Genomic DNA, 18,071 nt, shown 5'->3' on the forward strand with positions numbered 1-18,071 from the left:
TTTGGTCATAAACGACATCTGGACTATAAGGTGCACATAGTTACCTAAAATATCCACTTCATCATAGACAGTAATTAAGCGTAACTATAGAACCCACACTATCACAGGGTTAATGCCATGTTTCACGATAGGGAGGAGACTGTTCAGTATATTAGATTATTTGGGCGTCAGTCATAGATAAACATGGTCTGTTGTTGAAAATAAAGTGAAAGAGGATTCATTGCAAAATATTGCTTGTTTCCAATCATCGCAGTCCACTTTGTACGTTATCGTACAACGATATAGAATCAAATATGATATATAATCGCTGTATAGCCTTGGTTTGCAACTCAAATTAAATTAAACAAGAGCCTCACTAAAATAAATACCGGTACACACCTCCTTCCTTTAGTGATTTGCTTCCATTTTATTTATCTTCTGTATATCTTGTTGTCATGCCAATGGCGTGCCATAAACCTTATTATTTTAAACATTGGAATATCTATATTTTATAAACGTTCGCATTACATCTATTTTCTTTTTCTTATTCTGCATATATAAATCAGCAAGCTAGTATTAATATATAATGTAGCATGGTACCATACAAGGTACCATTGTACTTGTACCGTTGTAATCGAAACCATTTTCTTTTCCGTGCTAGTGATGATAATCAGTGGTTTGGAAATTGCAGCTCGACAAGTGATATTCAGGTTACGCAACTCGAATCGGATTATGATCCTCGTAATAGGCTGTTCTTCACCCAGTGAAGACATAGAATAGTAACTTTTTCTCATACGGAAAGAGTAGAACCGAATAATTTCTTTGAAATTGATAGACCTATTTTTAAAGATTTTTTTTAAAAAAGGCTGAATTGTAATTTAACGTCCGTTTTAACACCGATGCTATATGACGTGTTAATCTATAGCTTAAACTCTGATCCGAGCTACATGAACGCCCAGCTAGGAATCCAGCATAGCTAGCTCTTCTGCGTGAAAAGAGCATACGCTAAAAGTAAAAATTGGTTAAGTACATGCTAAACTACTTATTGATAGAGTCATTAACTTGATTGTAAAAGTAGTTTCTGTTTAATCACAGGATGGAGACCAAGACGAACTATAGTATTTTGCAGTTGGGGAGCAGAAGAATTTGGAGTAATTGGTTCCACCGAGTGGGTAGAGGTTTGTAGTTGACAGTTTACATTTTGTTATTTAATTCAAAGTAATTCACTTAAATTTAATTCAAAGTAAATATTCAATACAACATTCAATTTGTGCTGAATATTTACAAAATAACTTATTCAAACAAATATATTTTCTTGTTTACTTTTGGATGATCTCAGTGCTCTTTCCATTACATGTGAAACAAGGTAACTCTTCTGTGTTCGTTTTGTTAACCTTTCATGTGAAAACACGCTTTAGTGTTCAGTTTATGTATTCCGCACACAAGAGTAAAGGTAATGCTTATTAATTCAACTTTAGTTTATGGTTTTGTTTACAAATGGAGAAATTTATTTTTGTAATAAATATAATTATAAATATACAGTTTCTTTTTAAAATAACTGTTAAGCAAAAAAAAAAAATCAACTGCAAATTATAAACTATTCATGATAGCACAGGAGAGTTTCCGAAGTTTTCTTGCTTGTTCCTGGTAAATATTTTAATAGCGGTTATACAGCAAACAGAGGAAAATAATGTAGATAGAGCGGAGGAAGATGAATAAAGAGATACAAAAACAACACAGATGTACTGTGTAATTTTAAATAAATTACAGTTTGAAAATGAAGTGCAAAAACCACACGTCTGTGTTTTAAAGTTTGTGACTGTTGACTTAAAGGAAATGTATATAAAGGTCAAATTAAACGTAATTAAACAATTCACTGATAGTTTTACCTTAGTACTTTTAATTTATATTTCCTTTATCTAAAACAATAAAGACACTTAAAAAAATGAAATGAAATGAAATCTTTGAGTTTTACGTCCCACGTTTATGCCGGTTAGGCTAAAGGAGACGGTGATGATGAGTAATGAATGAAATGGTGGAATGAAGAAAGTGGGAGGAAACGGGATAATCCGAGAAAACCCACGCACACGGTGTTTGTTCACCACAAAGTTCACTTGGCGGGGGCTGGGATCGAGCCCGGGACCCCAAGCACCAGAGGTGAACGCTCTACCAATGTGAGCCTATCCCAGGAATCCGGGTAACGGCAACCATGGGCGGGAGGTGAGGTTGTCTCAACACTCGGGCACCATGCCTGCATAGGATGGAAGAACTTGACTTGCTAGTAGGATCTAACTCGCTAGCAATACCACGTCTGTCAGTAGGTTAACTAGTAGGCACATAGAACTTCAGTCTGGACGAGCAGTGGGAGTACATTCCCTTAGACAATAGGGGTTACATTACAGAAAAGCGAGTGAAGGTAAAGGGACACACCTTGACGGTGCACTGTGTACATTCGGACAGATCGTCCACATCTGAGAAACTACGCACCAGATGGATCTAGCAAAGCCGGTAAAAGAAACTTAGGCCGAACGGCAGCAGTACGTCTAGTCAGCGTGCCAGTGTGGAAGACCAATCGTTTCTATTGTATGTGCTATGTTGGAATAGCTAGATCCTAACGCACACTCGTACCATAACAATAAGAGAGATAGTGTAAATAATCCTTTTTTCAAGTTCTCCTCGTGTCCGACTGGGTTCATGAATTCGCCTCTGCCATTGAAATCATCGTTCCAAATAGCTATTGCCTTTAAAGGGAGCCAGTCTGCATCAGCCATTGGGTCTGGAAATGGACGGGTACCTCTTCCGTAAGTAAAGAAAGTTCCATATTGCTTGAAAGACCATCTCAGTGGTGGCCTACATGTACCATTGAGTTCGGAAGGTTGCTTAGCTACAACATGTACGTGATACCTAGACACGTAAAAGATAGGCAGCCCCGTATTGCTTGGACGAGCCAACCAGGGGATGATGGTTTGACTCCCGAATGAACGTGTCTGCTCGAAGACGGTCTACATCAGTCCGTGGCTCTGGTAATGTATGGTATTCCTCTACTGTAATTAGAGAAAGCCCCGTATTACGTGGATGATTCTATTGGGAGGGGATTGTCTGCTTACTGCCTGAAGTTGTACTGAACGGTTACGGAAAAAAAGTACCTATCCCAAGTATCTGAGTAACGGTTTCTGATCCCAGTAGAAGAAAGGAAGCTCTGCAGGATAAGGGGCTGGAATCACACTTAAATAGTGACTTAACATGTACCATTGGATTCCGGATGAGATACGAGAGTATCTCGACTTGTGCGTGGCACCTGAAAGCGAAAGGCGGTAGCAAGTATAGAGATAGGTTGGGATGGGATTGAATAAGGGCTCCCGGATTTCCCGGATTGGGTTGGACCCTGCCGGAATGTGGTCATACGCGTCATTCGGTAGCTTATGTGAGTTTATCCCATGAATCTGGGTAACAGCGAGCATGGGCGAAAATGAGCTTGCCTTAACGCTCGGGCACCATGCCTGTAAAACATAAGAGGACCTGATTTGCTAGCAGGGCAGCCTCGACCAGTAGGTAATTAAGTAGGCATCAGAATTTTGGCTTGGTCGCACCATGAACGTATCCTACTCCGTTAGACAATAGAGGTTAAATCACACTTTCCGAATCAAGATTAATGGACACACTTCGGCGGTCATTGCGTGCACGAGGACAATTGAGAAAATATGCATCTAGTGGAACCGGTCCAAAACTTGGGTCAAACAACCGCAGCACGACTAGCCATCGTGGGGAATGTGGAAGTTGACAACTTGATCTAATGTATGTGGTATATATAGCAACCGAGGAAAGGAAGCCTTTGGGATTCCAAATGGGGGACTAAGGCGTGGCCTTGCATTCGAGAGGTGGTAGCTTGGACGGTTACGCGGTATCTCCCGGTGCTGTGTCAACGACATAGAATTATGTAAGGCCAGAATCTAAGCCCACCAAGTTTCTCTGGGGATTCTGGATATTTCGAACTCTGCTAAGCTGTGATCATACTTGGAACTCGATAACTTGGAGTAGGATTCGTTACCTCGAAGTTAAGTTCTCCAAGAGGAAGGCAGGGGCGGATCCAGGACGGACTTCTGGGGGAGAGGTGGGTTGTAATACTCCTGCTTAGATCTATTTTTAAGAACTCCAAATTTTGGGATCCAGGACGGATTTATGGGGGGCGGTGGGTTGTAATACTGCTGCTTAGAGCTACTTTTAAGAGCTCCAAATTCTGTGATGGGTATTATTTTTATATAAAGTAAGAAAGTTTCCTCTTTTAAGGCGGGCAATCGCCCCGATCGCCCTCTCCTAGATCCGCCCCTGGAGGAAAGTGAGCTTGCCTTATAATGCTTGGGTGCCATCACTACATATGATGGTAGACCTCTACTCGCTAGAAGGCTAATGATCGTAAGGATCGAACAATGATACTGGGATAACTGTTGAAATTCCTTGTACTTCATACACATGCATTCCTTTTGGTGTTTGGAAGTACGAACCGGCCATAAGTTAATGGCTGATCTTTCCATCAGATCAGGAAGATGTTCAGGAAGAATGAAGTAGACGCTCTTACCATTTGTATGTGCTATTTTCCATAATATTCCATACTTTTACAGAATAGTTTTAATCATAGTATAATGTTTCAGGAAAAAGTGAATAAGTTAATGGAACGAGCTGTGGCCAATGTGAATGTGGATAGCTGTGCTCGGGGACCAATATTTGACCCACGGTCATCACCACTTCTTAAAGAATTAGTCATTACCTCCAGTAAAAGGGTAAGTACACACACACACTTAGTGTATATATATATATATATATATATATATATATATATATATATATATATATATATATATATATATATATATATACAGACTGTCCCATAATTCGTGTGTAAACTTTAATTTCATAGTACTCAGAACTGGTAAAAGCTAGAACTGTGAAATTTGCAGGCAATTTAGAGGAAGGTAAGAAGATTTGTTTGATAGCGAAACGAGATCGCGGGCATTATTGTTTGTGGAGTTACAGGGTCAAAGGTCAAAATGCAATTTTTTTCTTATGGGATTTCAATGTTAAATAGTAGTCTCACATGCCATTTTTTTTGAATATCCATCTCCGGTAGCAAAAATTGGTATATCGACATAAATTCTGATCCGAAACAATGTGATAACGAGAAATTTGGGCAATCGTGACCCGGTGACCTCTAGCAGGTCATCTGTGACCTTTGAAGAAAAAGCTCCCTTTTCAACAGCTTATTGTACACAACTAATTCAGTTGAGGATAATGTTAAAAACACATATGCACAAAGAATCTACTGAACATCCTTTTTAGCAAAACGAAGAGGTCAGCAATATCATCAGAGGTCAAAGGTCACGTAGTTAAAACGTCATATTTGATGTGTTAACAAATAAGAAACTGTGACATTGGAATTAATACTTTGAAGTGCCATAGAACACATGCATAAAGATCCTTCCAACGACTGTGTATGGACATAGGGAAAAGGTCATCATAAGAGGTCAAAGGTCACGCAGTTAAAATTCCATGATGTGTTTGATGTGTTAGCAACTATGAAACTGTGACGTTCGAAAAATGATTTGAGCTACCATGGAACATGCATAAAGGTCCTTCGAATTGGTGTATATGGGCATAGGAAAAAGGTCAACAATGTCATAAAAGGTCAAAGGTCACGCAGTTAAAATTTCATATTTGAAGTGTTAACAAGTATGAAACTGCGATGTTGGAAATAAGGATTTGAGTTTCCATTGGACATATGCAGAAATTATCTTCGAATTGGTGTGTGTGTGAGGTCAATATCGTAAAAGGTCAAAGGTCGCGCAGGTAAAAATATCACGTTTGATGTGTTAGAAAATATGGAACGGCGACGTTTGAAAAATGATTTGAACATCCACAGGACACATGCATGCTGCACAGGACACAAGTCCTTCCAATTGGTGTGTATGAGGATAGAAAATAGTCAACAATGTCATAAAAGGTCAAAGGTCACGCAGTTAAAATTTCATGTTTGATGTATTAACAAGTATGAAACTGTGATGTTAGAAATAAGGATTTGAGCTGCCATAGAAAATATGCATAAAGGTCTTTCCAATTGGTGTGTATGGGCATAGGAAAAAAGTCAACAATGTCATAAAAGGTCAAAGGTCACGCAGTTAAAATTTCATGTTTGATGTATTAGCAAGTATGAAACTGTGATGTTAGAAATAAGGATTTGAGCTGCCATAGAAAATATGCATAAAGGTCTTTCCAATTGGTGTGTATGGGCATAGGAAAAAAGTCAACAATGTCATAAAAAGGTCAAAGGTCACGCAGTTAAAATTTCATGTTTGATGTGTTAACAAGTATGAAACTGCGATGTTGGAAATAAGGATTTAAGTTTCCACTGGACATATGCAGAAAGGATCTTCGAATTGGTGTGTGTGTGAGGTCAACAATATCGTAAAAGGTCAAAAGTCACGCAGGTAAAATATTACGTTTGATGTGTAAGAAAATATGGAACGGCGACGTTTCAAAAATGATTTGAGCTTCCACAGGACGGTATCGGGTTGTTTCCTCAAGTGCGTTTTCCTCAAGTCCAGAAAATGTGGGACATTTCCTCAAGTGCCTTATCTTGATATTGATCACGAACTAGAAATCCAAGAAAGAGATACAAATCTTGGCCAACAGCCAGAATGGGGGGATATGATTTCTATGCGTGATAAAATAAGTACAATATTGCCACTGGTTAGATAAAATTTTACTATTAAATTTTAAGAATGAAGGTCTTTTATATCAAAGGACATCTGAATATTCCTAAACTATATAGACTACACAAGCTTTCAATTTAGAATTCAACCATAGCAGTTTCCACGATTTCAGTATCCCATTTGAATTACGAAGGCAAAACCCTGCATCATAACCATTCAAAACAAAAGGTTTCTTTAAATACTCAATAAATAATTACAGGCGATATTGTTTTAAATAAACTGTCCTATACGTACGATTGCCTCAGTAAATCATATTAGTTTCTTGGTTTGTGTATAATATAATTCGAATCAGCTGATTGAAGAAAACTATAGTAAATTCTCCAGTATTGAAAACAAAATAATATGGTAATACACAGTGGTCGAGGTGAGACGATATACGGTGGTATGCCATACCGCCTCTGGTTTTTCAGTAATGAGGACATACCGTCTCTGGTTTTTCAGTGATCAAGACAATATTTAAATAACCAGAGGCGGTTTGGCACTCAACAGGTATGTTGAGTCAAAATCATAATAAAACATACCGCCTCTTTTTTTTCCACTTCGAACACTGGTAATGCAGATCTCGATAAAAGTGAAATGAAATAAAATCTTTAAGTATTACGTCCCACGCTTATGCCGGTTAGGCTAAAGGAGACGGTGATGATGAGAGATGAGTGTAATGAAGAAAGTGGAAGGAAACGGGAGAACCCCGAGAAAACCCACGAGCACGGTGTTTGTCCACCACAAAGTCCACACGGCGCGAGCTGGGATCGAACCACGGACCCCAAGCACCGGAGGTGAACGCTCTACCACTGAGCCACCGCGCACCCTCTCGATAAAAGTGAGTCACACTATTATTTTTAAAAAAACATTTAACATTTTTGACCAAATAATGTACATGCATCACAAGATCTTTTGGTCTAGTTGACAGAATGAGATACAGGATAGATCTCCTGTAAATAAAACCCTAGGATTGCTACCCATAAATTATTTATTATTATATGTTTAATAATAATGTTATGACCTCATAAATTTATCGTGTTATGGTTAGCACCTAAATATACCATATCAAAACTCTTATTATTCTATTTCTTAGTGCTTCCCATGTTCTAGATTAGTACTATTTAACCGGGAGTACGCGTACACCGAGGGGTACGCGAAGATGTTTCTGGGGGTACGTAATGCTGCTTCTGGGGGTCTGCTGGAAATGTCCGTTGACAGTTCACTGCAAATGAAATTGGATAACTTGTCAATTTGTGACTTTTGTATTTATGCTCGAAAAGAGTAAAATGAAATTAACGACAGTGCTATTTCACAACTTCTTCCATTCCATCAACATATGTGTGTAAACAGTGTTTCTCTGCATTAACATCAATAAAAACGAAACACAGAAATTGCTTGAATCCAGAATCAGCTCTGATTCTCGCACTCTCGGAGATTCGACCAAGAATAGAGTAGTTGGCGTTTTGGAAACAAGCTCAGTTATCTCATTAACAGGTTAGGTCTAAAGTTACTTTTAGTTTTTGAACTTTTAACATTGTCTTCAGTGTACGAATTATCAGGGAGGATGAGGCGAAAATCCTCCTCAGTAGAACTGGATGTCCCCAATATATCTTTAAATTTCTCATGTTAATTTTTCAGATGTGCACTTATCCCCCTATAAATAGTGTTTTGATTGACTCCCAGATTGTCATTTTGTTGGGTCTCTCTTTGTCCCCCTTTTTAATCAACAAAACGTGTATTAAGTTTAATAAGTTCATTTTGATTTAATTTCTCTTAAACAGCTTCAGGAGTACACAATTGAATGGCGAACTGTGTCTAGGGGTACCCGAGAAAAAAGGTTGAATAGCACTGTTTTGGATCAGTATGTTCTATACAGCATAATAATGCCTTTTGCTTATTTTAGATTTATTTAAAAATGTAGAATATCATCAATTCTACGTCAAATGGCTTTCAAAAGAAAACTGTTAATCTCATTAGAATTTGTCGTTTTTTCAAATGATAAAAATAAATTTAAATAAACAAATAGATATTATGGAACTTTTGGGGCGCGACACAACTGTAAGTTCCCGACAGTTACAGCTTCAAATCATCGAAGACATAAGCGATTTTAATAATAAAAATAATGTTTCTTCTAAGTGCAAGGTTTTAAGCGCTCAAGGAAACTTATTTACTTTGGGTTCAAGATACAACCGGAAAGTCTTTTCACTTTGAAAGATTAACAAGTAAAAGAAAATTTGGGAAAAAGCCAGTCAGGAATGTATCATCGTGTTAAGACTGAGAAAATTAGCCTGTCTAATCAGGATATACAGACTTGAAATTTGAATCCAAGATCTCACGATTGAAAAGAGCAGCGCAAACTGTTTACCTCACACTCTTTTAACTTGATCTTATACAGAACTACTAGTAAGCTTACGTGTCAACCGAAAGTTTGACCAATGAACTAAAGTTTGAATTAAAATAGATCATTTCCTTCAAAAGTGATAATATTATATAATTTATTCAACAAATATTGGAGGAACATGGTTCCAACAGTGTCAATAGAAACTCGGCAATTGATTAATGTAACTTCTCATTGTCCGTGTGACTTGTTCTATATCACAATACTTTACCCAACACTTTCAGATTTAAGGGATTTAAAGAATAAATCCGTGTAGTGATTCTGCTTTGAGATTTGTTTCTAAAGAACAGTTCAATGAATTCATTGTAAAAGAGACATTTCATACTCTGCAGATATACCTTACGTTCATTTTCAGTTGGATTAACATAAAACATGTAACATTATATGCAATTTTGTTCGATAAAGTATTATTTTATTTGATACCCTGCAACCCTAGTTATCAGCAACAGCTCAAATAGTCAGCAGCGAAGTATCACCCCTCTTCTTTCTTGTATTAGTTAAGAATTTCAGCAGTTGTCCTCCTTCTTTTGGTTAATGGTCATCAGATTAAGAAGAAAGATAAGCACTTGAGGAAATGACACCTTTCTGGAAAGTTGGGGAAATAGACAGTTGAGGAAATAACCCTATTTCCCACAGGACACATGCATAAAGGTCCTTCGAATTGGTGTGTATGGGCATACAGTATGTTCTCAGGATTTTTTAATTTCTTTTTTATTTTTGGAGAACTCCTGAGTGATTTGCATTTACATGTGATATTTTCATTGGGAAATGCTACCCAAATAATATGTTTTTTTTAGAATTTAGACGAAAGAAAATTCTGCACCCACTATGCCCTAGAATGTCCTGCACACAATAGTGCGCATTCTATAGTGACTTCCTAAAATTAAGTATTCTTGTTATTTAAAAGAAAAGATTTCCGAGAGCCCAAAAATATATTCTTAATTTTATATACCATACCAACTAAATTAGTTCTCAAACATTGCCGTCTCATACTTGCCAATATACGAACTATAAACTTCTTATTTCGTGACCTTTGACCTTTTATGACTCTTTTGACCATTAATTATGCATGTATTCCATGGCCACCTTTTTGCATGTATTCTATGGCAGGTCAAATCACTTTTCAAACGTCACACTTTCATATTTGCTAATATAAACTATCATGTTATAACTGCGTAACCTTTGACCTTTTATGACATTGTTGACCTTTTTCCTATGCCCATACACACCAATTGGAAAGACCTTTATGCATATTTTCTATGGCAGCTCAAATCCTTATTTCCAACATCACAGTTTCATACTTGCTAATACATCAAACATGAAATTTTAACTGCGTGACCTTTGACCTTTAAGGACGTTCTTGATGTTTTCCCTGTGCCCATACACATCCGTTGGAAGGACCTTTCTGTATGTATTCTATGGCACGTCATATCATTTTTCAAACGTCGTCGTTTCATATTTTCTAACACATCAAACGTGATATTTTTACCTGCGTGACCTTTGACCTTTTACGATATTGTTGACCTCACACACACACCAATTCGAAAATCCTTTCTGCATATATCTAGTGGAAACTCAAATCCTTATTTCCAACATCGCAGTTTCATACTTGTTAATACTTCAAATATGAAATTTTAACTGCGTGACCTTTGACCTTTTATGACACTGTTGACCTTTTTCCTATGCCCATACACACCAATTGGAAAGACCTTTCTGCATATGTCCAATGGAAACTCAAATCCTTATTTCCAACATCGCAGTTTCATACTTGTTAACACTTCAAATATGAAATTTTAACTGCGTGACCTTTGACCTTTTATGACATTGTTGACCTTTTTCCTATGCCCATATACACCAATTCGAAGGACCTTTATGCATGTTCCATGGTAGCTCAAATCATTTTTCGAACGTCACAGTTTCATAGTTGCTAACACATCAAACACATCATGGAATTTTAACTGCGTGACCTTTGACCTCTTATGATGACCTTTTCCCTATGTCCATACACAGTCGTTGGAAGGATCTTTATGCATGTGTTCTATGGCACTTCAAAGTATTAATTCCAATGTCACAGTTTCTTATTTGTTAACACATCAAATATGACGTTTTAACTACGTGACCTTTGACCTCTGATGATATTGCTGACCTCTTCGTTTTGCTAAAAAGGATGTTCAGTAGATTCTTTGTGCATATGTGTTTTTAACATTATCCTCAACTGAATTAGTTGTGTATAATAAGCTGTTGAAAAGGGAGCTTTTTCTTCAAAGGTCACAGATGACCTGTTAGAGGTCACCGGGTCACGATTGCCCAAATTTCTCGTTATCACATTGTTTCGGATCAGAATTTATGTCGATATACCAATTTTTGCTACCGGAGATGGATATTCAAAAAAATGGCATGTGAGACTACTATTTAACATTGAAATCCCATAAGGAAAAAATTGCATTTTGACCTTTGACCCTGTAACTCCACAAACAATAATGCCCGCGATCTCGTTTCGCTATCAAACAAATCTTCTTACCTTCCTCTAAATTGCCTGCAAATTTCACAGTTCTAGCTTTTACCAGTTCTGAGTACTATGAAATTAAAGTTTACACACGAATTATGGGACAGTCTGTATATATATACCATATAATCTTTACTAACAAAACAATTAACTAAACTCCTGTCGTTAATTTCACAAAGGGTTATGGTAAGTAGCCTACTTATAGTTGTGTGATTGGGGGTTGAGTGTAACTTACATATCTGTACCCATCACTATTGATTTTGGGTTTTTAGTCTCAAATTTGATATCTGTTAATAGAGTAAATCTCCAATTTGCCTCATGCTGTTGTGATAGTGCCGGAAACGGAGATCCCCACCAGCCATGTGCATACCAAAGATACGAGATTCGAGACCAAATTTTGAATTTATGAAAAGCTATTCCAGCAATGATCGGTCATTATACGCAGAGTTTATTGTGATTCATTACTTTTAAACTGTATTTGAAAACTACTTTTTCACTTTCAGAAGCTCTATGTATAACCAACTCTTAGGTAGTATTCTAACAAAGTCTATCACTTATTCCTATGAAATCTTTCTTTCATATTTACACTTATTTTTAATACATGATGATTCCTTACAATCATGAGCAGAACCCTTCCAAAAATAAGAATAAAAAATATTTATCTTTTTCTCTTCATTTAAAGAAAAAACATTATTTATAGCTTTCCTAGCAAACTCGCCGGGTGTTGAGGCCTAGCTTCATATTCAATTACGAATTCATAATCTCAGAAGCAAAATATTTTCGCATACCAAATGTCGTGCCTTCATATTCGAAAGGTGTCCACTTTGATCAAATCTCACTCAATCTTATACTCACAGCATAATTTCGTCCCGTTCACTCAATTCACTCAACCTCACATATAATCACTATTGCGTTGAATTGATTTCGAGTTTAACGTCCCTTTCAAGGCTATATGAGACGGATCCTACTAATTAACGTGGAATCCGAATCACATAGATCCCGCCGGGAATCAAACGCGGGTCTCCCACGCCAAAGGCTCGTACGCCAACCGCTTAGTCACGGAGGAACTTTGCATCGCTATTCCAACACAACATCGTCCCGAATTACGCTCACTTTGAGTTAAGGCAGCATGAACACCGACTTCATAGGCTTGTACACGTCTGTTCATTTAAAAATAACTTGCATCTTTTATTTAAATATTATCCCCCTTTGGGGTGAATTTCCATAATACCTGCAAGTGAATAATATTTTAATATTTTATGTATTTTTAAATATTTTTTTATTTTTTTTTAGGCTCAGGCCCGTCTTTCAGAACCGGTATCTGAAAATTAAAACCGGCACGGGTTATCATCATTGCCTTTTATTTCTTTAATTTATTTTATTTTGCATTTTGAAATAGGTGAGGGAATTGGGGAGGGAAAGGAAACCACAAACAAGAAACAAGAGACAAGAAAACGAAACAAAAACGAAACAAAACAAAGAATGAACAAAGAATAAACTATGCAAAACTCAACAATTGACTGTTGTAATTTCCAAAGTGCTATAACCATTGAGCTTGACCCTAACATATTCTAATATTAAACTATGCAATACGCAACTATCTACTAATACTATTTCCAGGGTATTTGACCATTGATCTTGATACTAACATGTTCTGATACTAAATTGTTTGCTAATCAAATCAAGATTATCTAAACTCTTTCTGATCTGCGTTGTCATTTCCTAATTCTGTTTGGTATTTTTATTTATTTGATTTTGATCTTGTTAGTATTTGGTTAGCTACTTCTAACTGTTTAGCTACTTCTATTTTTGGTATATTTATGTCTGTACGTATTATTATTATTATTATTATTATTATTATTATTACCATTCTTCTTCTTCTTCTTATTATTATTATTATTATTATTATTATTATTATTGGAGTTATTTAAAATTTGTTTCTTTACTTAGCTTGGTTGAGTCCATATTTATTAACTATGATTATTATGTTTTATTTTTTTTAAATATGCTTTATTTATTTACTCTATTTCTTTTTAATTTAATTTAATATACTTTATTTTTGAATTTAATGTTTATTTAGTGTTTATTTTTTACTATGTTATTTCCTTTACTTTGATGGACTTCTTCTATCTTCAGGTTTCCCCTGTATGAGCTTGGTTTTCACCTGCTATTTCAAGTTTCTCTCCTGTGATCATATTTAATTCTTTCACTAATTATACACTGGTTTTTCCCTGTATATTTTGCCCGTTTCACACACTAAAAGCACTAAGAACACTAAGTTGACACATAAACCGCATTCACCAAAACACACTAAGCCACACTAGTCTTCACTAATCCATACCGCATTCCTCTTAATAGTCCCTTGAGTCTTCGTTTATTAAATGTTCGCGTGGTTGCAATAGATTTCCTCCCAATATCACAGGTTTGAGGTCCAGGGCCCACTCAGAGTACTTAGTGTGGATCCTGGTCCGAGGTATCCTTCCACCTGTGCCAATATAGGGATCAATCTCCATTAACATACCGTTATTGAGTCATTCACGAAGTAAACTTGTCTCCTATGGGGACATAGTCACAGCCAACACGCACACGGACACACAGATGGACCCGCCACCCGAAGGAAAGACACTTCCAAAAACACACTCTAGTGCGTCCGGAGTTCCGTTCCAAGTCACCTATGCCTGGAGACGCACTAGCACAACCACACTCGTCCTCCCCGGCAGATACGGAGTTCCAGTATCTTCCACGAGACGTTCTGAGGTCTCCGGTCCTGAGGAGAAACTGGATTCCATTCATCCTTCCACATTCATTCTGCTCTTGTTTTTCTTATGTGTTTTTCTCTATAGAATTGTTCTTTTTTTAGTTTCGAGTAAAGGTCTGTTATTTTCTTCAGGATGTTGTAATCTTTCTCGCTTCTCATTATATCAGCTATCGTCTTCTGTCTTATGTCCACTCTTTCCTTAAATAACTCTTCGAGAAAGGGGCACCAGAGTATATGATGCTCTGGTGTCCCCGTTTCACCACATTCGCAAATTGAATTGTCTTTGACCTGTATTTTTTGTAGGTAGGTTTCATATGGACCATGTCCCGTTAGAAAATGAATGAGTCCTGGGGCTGGGTCAAGAAACTTTATTTGTTCTCTGATTTCTACCGTTGGTATAATATTTCTAAGTCTTTGTGACTTAGCAGAGTGCGTCCATTCAATATTCCACATTTTTTTGATTCTTTCTTCAATCTCTTGGGCGCTTTCAAAAACATCACCCAACAGTGCCCTTACCTCTTCTCTATTATTCCTTTTCATCCAATAATTTGCCGCTCTCTGTACTGCTATTAAGTTCAAAGGCTTGACATCAAGTAACAAACACAGGGCATTGTTGGGGGTGTTGCTATATGCACCACTTAATCTCATCAGAAGGTTTCTTTGTGGTCTGATAAAGTTTTCTTTTATTCTCTTGTTTTGAAGCAGTCTGTGCACCCATATGCTAGATCCGTAAGTCATTGTAGCACATAGCAGGGTTTCGTGATACAATTTTAATATTTTGTTAGGCAATTTATATTTATTTTTACCTAGGGTTATCAATTTATTTGTCACCTTATTTCCTCTCGTAACGGTTTCTTGAATGTGTTTACCATAGTTCAGGTTTTCATCGATTGTTACCCCTAGGTATCTAAATTCTTTAACTCGGTCTATTTTATGATTGCCTAGTTTTATTTGTGGGCCTCTATTCAATTTTCTACCGAAAAGCATGTATTTTGTTTTTTTGACTGATAATTTTAGTTTATTTTCTTGACACCAATTGTTTAGGTCTTCAACTATTGCATTTGTTTTCATTTCTATTTCTCTTCTTGAATTGGCTGATAATATTATCGCAATATCATCTGCAAAGGCTATTATTTTGTCTATTAGATTGTTAGCATTTAATTTTTCTAGGCAGGGTTGTATCAAAATGTCCCACATTAAGGGTCCTAATATTGAGCCCTGTGGGCAGCCTTTTTCATTACGAATTTGCAACTCCTCTTGCTCCATTTGTACTGAGATCCATCTGTTCCGAAAATAGTGTTTAATGATATTTATCAAATAGGTTGGCATTTCTAGTTTAACTAATTTATCGACCAATGATGGGACCCATAGGTTGTCGAATGCTCCCTCTATGTCTACGTAGAGCGACAGGACATATTTACTTTCTGAATTACTCATTCGAATTTGTTCTATGTACTTATTCAGAGCGTCTTCTGTTGATCTGCCCGCTCTGAAGCCAAACTGTAGCGTATCTTCACTCATATTCCTATGTTTATTGATCCTATTTGCTATAATCTTTTCGTATATTTTACTTATGTTTTTTAGCAGGCAAATTGGGCGATATGAGCTTACATCAGTTGGGTCCCTGTCTTCGTTTTTTAGCAGGATTATTAATTTTGACATTTTCCATGAGTCCGGAAATTCTTGCCGTTGTAGTAGTACATTGCAAAGTCTTGTCAGGTACGGGGTCCATATTTCTCTATTTTTCGTGAAGACTTCATTTGGTATTTCATCCAATCCTGGTGATTTTCCTGTTTTTAGTTTCCTAATGATGTTTTCGATTTCTTCATTTGTTGCCATGTCTTCCTTATTTACCGGTTCTACTTGTGTCGGCTCTTCGAATTTTCTTCTTATTCGTTTCTGATCTTCTGTTTCATCTTCCATTATATCCTTCGGGAAAAACTTTCGTGTTAAATTTTCAATGGTTTCCTTTCTAGTTACTGTATAAGATCCGTCATTTTTTCTTAACGTGCAAAGTGTTAAGGGGTTTATTTTCTTCATTATTAATTTGTATGGAAATCCCCACTGATCAAGCTGTATGTTTTTGGTTAGGAATAGTTCCCAGCTTCTTTTCTTTGCTTCTATGATTTCTGTTTCATACTCTTCTTTGGCATTCCTATAAGCTAAGAGTCTTCTTTCTTTCAAATTTGGAATTGCTGTGGCTTGGTAACTTTTTCTTTTTGCTCGCACGATTTTTCTTAATCTTTCCAGTTTAGGTGACCAAAAATCGCCATATCCTACTCTCTGCGTGGTTTTAGGAGTGGATGCCTCTATTGCCAATTTAGTAGCCTGTTCAATTTTTTGTACTAATTCGTCACTGCTTTTGTCTATGTCCAATTGTGATAAGGTAAGCTTCTTTTTAAAATTTTCCCAATTTATCTTTTTAATGTTTAACCTTTCCTTATTCTTACTTGGTGTATTTAATTCCATGTTAAATGTTATTATTTCGTGATCGCTTGTTGTTTCTCGATCCCATGTATGCCAATCTGTAATGTTATCAACTAAATTTGGTGTACAGAGTGTTATATCAATATAAGATTCTCCTCGAGAGCCCACAAACGTTGGTTTGTTTCCAGTATTTACGATTACTAATCCATTCTGGGCTATGAAATCTTCCATAATTTCTCCTCTTGTATCTGTAGAGGGTGATCCCCAAGCAGTACTCTTAGCATTCGAGTCTAGAACAAACAATATTTTCTTTTCAGGATTCTGCCAAATGATTTGTTGAAGTTTACCTATAAATATTTCAATGTCTTTGCTATACTGGAAATATGAATTGACTATCCAAAAGGTGTCTGTTCCTTTCGTTATTTCTATACAGATTATCCAATTGTCACAATATTGTGAAAGTTTTAAAGCTTCAATGTTCCTGTTCATTATTACTGTGGCTGCTTGGGGTTCTTCACCTCCGTATATGATTTTACTTGTTACAGGAAAAGTTGTTAACTTGTTGTTATGCAGATATGGCTCCTGTATGGCTAAGATATCTATGTTGTTTGTTTCTGTAAATCTTCGTAATTCCATTGTTGCTATTTTCGATTTGTGCGAATTGTTTTGTGCTATTCTAATTGTTGTTAACGTGTTATGCATATTTGGTATAAACATAGGCATCCATCCCCGTTTTACTGTAGTCGAAACAAATCCTACCATGCGCATTTACCAGTTGTTTATAGACATTCTCTAGATCCCAGTGGATGCCTCTTCTTTCGTATACCTCATCTATTAGATCTAGCAACTCCCATCCATTAGCTGGCAGATCAAACGTTCTTAGTTCCAATCTATCTATTTCTTCTAAGACCGGATATGTAATCGTTCTTCCTTTTTCGTGGATGTCTCTTACTAGTTGTCTAAATGCTACGTTCAGTATGTTTTTATCTTCAAGCTTGGCTAATCTGTATAGATGGTTCATATTGGGGTACAACATTTTGGGCTCATTAAATATTGTTTTCTCTTCTTCTTCAGTAGAGGTTATCGTGTTGTCTTGTATCCTTTTCTCTTTTGGTGGAAACAGGTATTTCTGTTCTCCCGGTGTGAATGAGATTAATGTTTTCTTCTTTGTATTTCCTTTCTCAGTTGGTGTGATGTCTGTATTCTTTATTCTATTTTCAGGTTCCATTTCCATGTTAGTCATCCTAATTGACCCTT

The 18,071-nt window shown here is 36.6% G+C and overlaps 1 protein-coding gene across 1 annotated transcript in view; it reads left to right on the forward strand.

Annotated features, from left to right (window-relative positions):
* The window catches only part of LOC145695207 (N-acetylated-alpha-linked acidic dipeptidase 2-like), a gene marked incomplete at its 5' end in the record, with an annotated part of 124,738 nt that overhangs the window by 79,780 nt on the left and 26,887 nt on the right, over window positions 1–18,071 (forward strand). Inside the window, 2 exon segments of the mRNA XM_081772193.1 lie at window positions 1,075–1,157; window positions 4,629–4,757. Of these exon segments, the coding sequence (XP_081628319.1) occupies window positions 1,075–1,157; window positions 4,629–4,757 (212 nt within the window).

The sequence above is a fragment of the Thermobia domestica genome, chromosome 9 (genome assembly GCF_964235325.1).
Source record: "Thermobia domestica chromosome 9, izTheDome1.hap1.1, whole genome shotgun sequence".
Classification (NCBI taxonomy): domain Eukaryota; kingdom Metazoa; phylum Arthropoda; class Insecta; order Zygentoma; family Lepismatidae; genus Thermobia; species Thermobia domestica.